This window comes from Malus sylvestris, chromosome 16 (genome assembly GCF_916048215.2).
Source record: "Malus sylvestris chromosome 16, drMalSylv7.2, whole genome shotgun sequence".
Taxonomy (NCBI): Eukaryota; Viridiplantae; Streptophyta; class Magnoliopsida; order Rosales; family Rosaceae; genus Malus; species Malus sylvestris.
Window position 1 is genome coordinate 28096972 of NC_062275.1, and position 7240 is coordinate 28104211.

The following is a 7240-nucleotide window of genomic DNA, read 5'->3' on the forward strand; positions in this document are numbered from 1 at the left end:
ATCTAAGTTCAACATCACAACTAGGTTGCATATGAGGAGTACTTGATCACAACCACACATCAAATGGATGATTGGAATTGGCTTGTAATGGTGAAATCGGTGTCCCTAGTTCCATTCCCATTGTTTCTAAATCATTCTATTATTCATATTTACATTCTCTTGCATTTTAAGTTACTTTACTTCTCAAATCAAAATCCAAACTCAATTTGTTAGTTTCATTGTTTAGTTAGGATTCTCATAAAGCTAGTAATTTGTAGAGTTTTAATTAGTCCTTGTGGTTCGACACCCTTACTTGTGCCATTATACTATCCTTATATTTGCACTTGAAAGGAACACAAACAGATAGCTGGATGAGGGAGATATGTTGTCAAAATTCGGATCACAATCGAGTCGGGTTGACCTGATATCTACAAAATGGGCCTTTAGAGCTAAGGTTTCTGTTTTGGGAAAGTTTGGGTTCTTTGAAAATTTTGAGGTCCAGTTTCTGTTGATAGCACATGGCAAAAAGGCCGGATGCAAAAAAAGGGAATCACCTTTGCTGCGCTGCAGCAGAACCAGTGCACTGGAACGGTGAGGGGCTGAACTAGTGTAGTTTTTCGGTGAGGGGAGGGGCTGAACCTTTGCTCCAGGTGTGTTTTCTGGTGAGGGGAGGCGGCCGCCACTCCTCGCCCTCATGTGGCTTCACCACTGCATATGATATGTCACCAATAAGAAATAAGCATGTTAATCAACATTTAAATAATAATCCAATCATCAATAACAATGTCATAATTTACAAAATTCAATCTAAAAAAATGATTTCCCTAGCATTATCGTAATCAAAATATTAAACACATCCTGGTAGTTGACACTATTCCAAAGAGTTAAACTTTTTCCTTTTGTTTTGGTGATCTCGATGATCAACTTTGAGATGCTAATTTTGTACGATTGAAGTTATACCATGCGCAAAGGAAAGAGAAAAAGACTAAAGAATCTATCAAACGCACAAAACTCACAGGGGCATATTACAATTATGTATTATTTCCTCCACCCATAGAAATTTAGAAAGTGACAGGAAGGAGCATGTTGCAGTTGTACAAAACAAAACCACCACCATCTAACCACACCATACCATAATTATTGTTGTTCAAAATCTCTCCACTCGTTTCTATTTATTATTATCATATTATATTAATATGTTGAGTCTACGAATTCATTAATATCAAATGAGAAAAATTCATTTGTAAGAAGTCCTCACTCAATGTTTTTACGTTGCGTATTACAACAGAGGTCGACGACATTATAACATCACGTGACAGTATTTAAATATCTTAAAATATTACTAGATCGAAAGATGGAAAATGAGAGCAAATATGAACTTAGTCAGGTCATCACTCAATATCAGTGTTTCGAGTAATATAAATAGTTACCCGATTGGAAATAAAATATAGGAAAGCAAATTAGAGTTTAGCCAAGTCGTCACTTGATTTTATTATGTTACGTGTTATAATAAAGATGAATGGTATAATAATATTATATGATAGTGTTTTTAATATTATAAAAAAATTACTCGATCGAAGAAAAAAAAATGAAATCATATATAAGTTTAGCCAAATCATCACTCCATGTATGTGTTTTGAGTATTATAATAAATTACTCGATTAAAAGAAGTTGGAAAGAAAACATATTTGAACTTGGCCAATTTAATCAAAGCAGTTATCTTTGCACTCAAATTTGAATCATTTACATGTATTTGGCACCAAATACACATCCGGCTCTCAAAGCTCATATATATATATATATATATATATTTTGTACTATCATCCTATCGTCAGCAGAGGATAAGGATCCTCAATCTCACATTCTATTCGTTTATTATAAATTATGTAGTCTGCTTTTGTTAAGTACTGTTTATATTTATTTAAATAAAAAAAAATTTTGATTACATGATGTACAATAAACAGATAAGATATGAGGATTTCTAATCCTCACAAAAAAGATCCGAACACGATCCAAATTCATCAGAAAAAAAGAAAAGAAAAAAGAAAGAGAAGGTATTTACTTAACCATTGTTAGTGTTTGGTGGGTTTGACCAGTCTGGTTTGGCAGGCGTTTGGTTCAGTCATACCCTCGCACCCAACACACACCCGCACGCGCACCACTCTGGTTTATAAACCCCCCCTTTCCCTCCTTCCCCGCATTCAGAACTCCTTCGCCCCTCTCCCCAACTACCCCAACCACCAAAACTTCCTGATAAACTTACTCTGCTGTCACCGGAATCGGGCAACTCCGTTTCTCACACCTCCATTTCCGCCACCGGATTCCGGGCACCAAAACCTCCTTAGCAGCTACAATCAGTTTCTTTGCAGATGGAGTCCTCTTCTAACTCGATGAAAATCTCGCCGTTGGATCTGATGGCGGCGATTATCAAGGGCAAGATGGACCCCGCCGACTTCTCCGGTGCCCAAGTCACCTCAGTCATTCTCGAGAACCGCGAGTTCGTCATGATCTTGACCACCTCCATTGCTGTCCTCATCGGCTGCGTCGTCGTTTTGGTCTTGCGGCGATCCAGTGCCCAGAAGCACCCCGGCGTCATCCAGCCGCCTAGGCCCCTGATCGTGGAGGAGCCGGAGCCGGTGGAGGCTGACAACGGCAGCAAGAAGGTCACCATCTTCTTCGGCACTCAGACTGGCACCGCCGAAGGTTTCGCCAAGGTCAACTTTTACAACAACACTATTTCAATTACAAATTTCAATCAAATATATTTGCTGTTTAGCTCGCTTCGTTGCTTCGATTTTACTTGTTCGATTCATTGCCTCAATGTTTCTTTTGGTTCAAAAAAATGCAGGCTTTGGCCGAGGAAGCAAAAGCTCGATACGAGAAGGTCACCTTCAAAGTTGTTGATTTGGTATGCTTCGCAAATATGTCGAATTTTTGGTGTATTTTTTGTTCAGTTGTGCTGGAGATCATGAGATTGAATGGAGTTGTGTGTACATGTTAGGACGATTACGCTGCCGATGACGAAGCATATGAGGAGAAGTTGAAGAATGAGAGCTTGGCATTTTTCTTCCTGGCCACGTAAGTTCCGATTTGAACTAGATTTTTTATAATTAAAACAAAAGATGATTTAGTTTGATTTTAGGGTTTCGTAAATGACATGTTTTACTGGTGGTGGATGCAGATATGGTGATGGTGAGCCAACCGACAATGCTGCGAGGTTTTACAAGTGGTTTACAGAGGTAATTTTGATTCTGAAATGTAATTAATGAAAATTTTCAGGTATATTGTTGTGAAATTCGATTTCAGATCGAAATTTGAATGTTTTGTTATAATTTGCAAATTGCGGCGATTGTTATAGGGTGAAGAAAGAGGGGAGTGGCTTAAGAATCTTAACTACGGGGTGTTTGGCCTTGGAAACAGACAGTATGAGCATTTCAATAAGGTTTGCAATGAAATGTGAAGTCAATATTTATGTCACTCTTCTATCCAAAGCTTGAATTCTAATTGTGCATTATTCTGTTTTCTGTTGCATTGTGTTTGATCTTATTTTTATTGGTGTTAATCAGGTTGCCGTGGTTGTGGATGAGATCCTCGCTGCACAGGGTATGCCTTCATTGCATTTTTTTTGCTTTCATGTTATTTTGGGTACTTAGTTTGTTCCTTTCTGATGAAATCGCATTGGAGTGGGACCATTGCATTCTGAGACGATTCACATTTCTATGATGTTACTTTATTCTCGATCAGATTTGGTTTTTGCACTCTAGCTTATAGTTGTTTACTTATTCATTCTCCAGTTTCTTGTTAACTAACAGGAATGTTACCATTTTCAGGTGGGAAGCGACTTGTTAAAGTGGGTCTTGGAGATGATGATCAGTGCATTGAGGATGACTTCTCTGCATGGTATTGAGAAGTTTGATGGCCATTTGAGTTATTAGCTTTTGATCGTAAGGTTTCATTTGTTATTTATTAAAATCTCATACATTTCTACATTGACTGATGCTCTTCTAGGCGAGAGTTGCTGTGGCCTGAGTTGGATCAGTTGCTTCGAGATGAGGATGATGTAATGTCACCTGTTTCTACACCTTACACTGCTGCTGTGTTGGAGTATCGAGTTGTAATTAAAGATGCTGCAGATGCATCAGTAGATAGTAAGAGCTGGAATAATGCAAATGGTCATGCTGTCATCGATGCCCAACATCCATGCAGGTAACAAAGAAGACACACCTATAAAGGTTCTAAGATCGCAACTTGTTCTACTACCTTCTGGTATCTGTTAATTGATTGGCGATTTACTGCTTCTAGAGCTAATGTGGCTGTGAGAAGGGAACTTCATACTCCTGCATCTGATCGTTCTTGCACCCATCTTGAGTTTGATATTTCTGGCACTGGACTTACGTAAGTTGCTTTTCTGAGGCTTATTATCCTCTTGTTTCTGCGAATTGAAGCTATCTTACGCTTCAAATAATGTGGAAAGTGAAATGCCCATTGCTTACCTCTGATGACTAATGCATACCTGTGTGTTTTGTCCTTCTCAGATACGAAACTGGGGATCATGTTGGTGTTTACTGTGAGAATCTTCCTGAAATTGTGGAAGAGGCACTAAGTTTGTTGGGCTTGTCCCCAGAAATATACTTCTCGATACACACTGATAAAGAGGATGGCACACCACTAAGTGGAAGCTCCTTGACACCTCCCTTCCCACCATGCACATTAAAAACAGCACTAACTCGATACGCTGATGTTTTAACTTCTCCGAAAAAGTCTGCCTTGCTCGCTTTAGCAGCACATGCATCTGACCCAACCGAAGCTGATCGATTAAGACATCTTGCATCACCAGCTGGGAAGGTGGTATAATTTGTACTTTGCTACTAACCACCTACTAAGTATCTTTTCTTAATATTACTTCACCAATATCTAATTATTAGATGTTTGTCCGTATGTAACTTTATGTTGTAAACATGTGCAGGATGAATATGCACAATGGGTGGTTGCAAGTCAGAGAAGCCTCCTTGAGGTCATGGCTGAATTTCCATCGGCCAAGCCTCCACTTGGTGTCTTTTTTGCAGCAGTTGCACCAAGATTGCAGCCTAGATACTATTCAATCTCGTCATCCTCAAGGTAAATGTTTCTTTCTTCTTGCTTCTCTCCTCTCACATTGTCTCTTTTCCGCATTTGTAATTCAATTTAAGATACCAAGGGTGTTTCCTTACAACAAAAGGTAAATATCTATTGAAATGGAGGAAATGCTAACCTTTCTTTATCACTTTCTGTGGGTTGAATTTTTGTTTTTATCCTATTTAACATATTTGTGATCAAGTACTTATTACAAATATATTCAACAGGATGGCATCTTCTAGAATTCACGTTACTTGTGCATTAGTATATGAGAAAACACCAGCAGGGAGGATACACAAAGGAGTGTGTTCAACCTGGATGAAGGTAATTTACGTGTTTTCCTTTTGCATTCTCGTTTATTAAGAAGAGCTTGACAATTGTGGTGGACTTGTTTTTGTTTTTGAGTAGTCTTTAATTTAGAAACATGCGTCTTCTTTCTGGGGGTTTATGTATGCTTATTTTATAGCCAATGTTCCTGTTTGTCACTGTTCGTTGATGTTAACTTAGTTGTGTGACTTTTGTTCCCTTTGTATGTATCTTATTATTCCGAATGATGCCAATTTTTTTCTTTAACCCTTTGTAGAATTCCGTTCCTTTGGAGAAGAGTGATGACTGTAGCTGGGCTCCAATTTTTGTTCGGCAGTCCAACTTCAAACTTCCTGCCGATACTAAAGTACCTATTATCATGATTGGTCCTGGAACCGGATTTGCTCCATTCAGGGGTTTCCTGCAGGTATTGATTTGCTAACTACATTTCCACTCACCATGCTTATCCCTCGTTATAAGTTACAGTATCCGAGCAAACTATAAGTTATTATGGATTCACCATTTCAGGAAAGATTGGCTCTTAAAGAAGATGGAGCAGAACTAGGACCCTCCACATTATTCTTTGGATGTAGAAATAGTAAAATGGTAAGTATGCTCTAGAAAGATCTATTTATGGTTCCGGGTGGGTGAGCGTTGGTGCGTGCTGGGTTGCTTGCCTAATTTAATTGTACTATATGATAATTGATATACTCCTAATATTGCAGGATTACATTTATGAAGATGAGCTTAACAACTTTTTAGAAACCGGTGCACTGTCTGAGCTGGTGGTTGCATTCTCACGTCAGGGACCTACCAAGGAATATGTGCAGCACAAAATGATTCAGAAGGTTTGGCACCTTCTCTTGCCTACATACTTTCACAGCTCAACGTTTTTCTTTTGGTTAATTTGAGATCTTAATGACACCGTTTGGTTTGTGTATAGGCCTCAGACGTCTGGAACATGATATCTCAGGGTGGTTATATTTACGTCTGTGGTGATGCTAAGGGCATGGCCAGGGATGTCCACCGGACCCTTCACACAATCGTGCAGGAGCAGGTATGCAGTTGTCACTTACTAAATATGAATGTGACACAAACTAAGACCGCCAACCAGGCGGATACAGGACTCTAATTTTACGCAATACCTGGATGCCTATTCCTGCCGGTAAAATCTATTCCGATCTTGAATGCTAAGACAGTGATTGTTTATTTGATTTCAGGGATGTATGGGCAGCTCCAAAGCAGAGAGCCTGGTGAAAAATCTGCAAATGAACGGAAGGTATCTGCGCGACGTTTGGTAATAGTTCCTCCTCTATCTACCCTTCCCTTCCGATACAGAGTACACAGAGAAGGGAAGCTACAGTAATATCCCTACAAGTTATTTATCTGCCGAGGATCAGTTGGGGATAAACACATTACGTGAGGGATTTTTCGGACGCCTTCCCTTGACAGCCTTGGAAGAACATTGGTTCGTGTTGTGATTATAGCAAGTCGGTTCGGTGATTCTTTTTACCCTACGGTATTACCCAACATGTAGATTTTTTTGTTTGTTTGTGTAATTTATATATAATATAACCAATATATATTAATAATAACTTGGAATTAGTTTTTGTGACTAGTTTTCCTTTTCTGAACCAACAAGCAGTGCTTAAAATATCGACGAAAATGTCAATATTTTTGTCTAAATATCCAAACAATCAAGGATCAATATAGAGAAGGTTGTGAAATTCAATTTCACACGATATGGAAGAGATATCGGAAAATTTATGAGCATCGACTATATTTATTAGTTCACTACGGAAATTTTGCTAAACTTATTGGGCCATTGCAGATTTGAACT

The 7240-nt window shown here is 38.7% G+C and overlaps 1 protein-coding gene across 2 annotated transcripts; it reads left to right on the forward strand.

The window, feature by feature from the left end:
- Positions 1-2164: 2164 nt before the first annotated feature.
- LOC126608433 (NADPH--cytochrome P450 reductase-like) lies at positions 2165-7018 on the forward strand. Of its 2 annotated transcripts, none has more exons than XM_050276305.1 (17): positions 2165-2693; positions 2828-2887; positions 2981-3057; positions 3161-3218; positions 3338-3421; positions 3546-3582; positions 3810-3879; positions 3988-4185; positions 4282-4374; positions 4515-4827; positions 4946-5097; positions 5322-5418; positions 5678-5827; positions 5929-6006; positions 6126-6248; positions 6344-6457; positions 6621-7018. In XM_050276305.1, the coding sequence occupies exons 1-17, from the start codon at positions 2349-2351 to the stop codon at positions 6699-6701; spliced, it is 2130 nt and encodes a 709-aa protein (XP_050132262.1). In that variant the 5' UTR covers positions 2165-2348; the 3' UTR covers positions 6702-7018. The 2 variants fall into 2 exon arrangements, with proteins under 2 accessions (XP_050132262.1, XP_050132263.1); XM_050276306.1 differs by having other exon boundaries at positions 2166-2693; positions 4515-4824.
- Positions 7019-7240: the final 222 nt, after the last annotated feature.

Excerpts from the sequence above, each read along its gene's own strand:
- LOC126608433 (XM_050276305.1), top strand. The coding sequence starts at position 2,349 with ATGGAGTCCTCTTCTAACTCGATGAAAATCTCGCCGTTGGATCTGATG. Across the intron at positions 3,422-3,545 it reads AGTATGAGCATTTCAATAAG|GTTGCCGTGGTTGTGGATGA; the intron begins GTTTGCAATGAA and ends GGTGTTAATCAG. Across the intron at positions 5,828-5,928 it reads CATTCAGGGGTTTCCTGCAG|GAAAGATTGGCTCTTAAAGA; the intron begins GTATTGATTTGC and ends TCACCATTTCAG.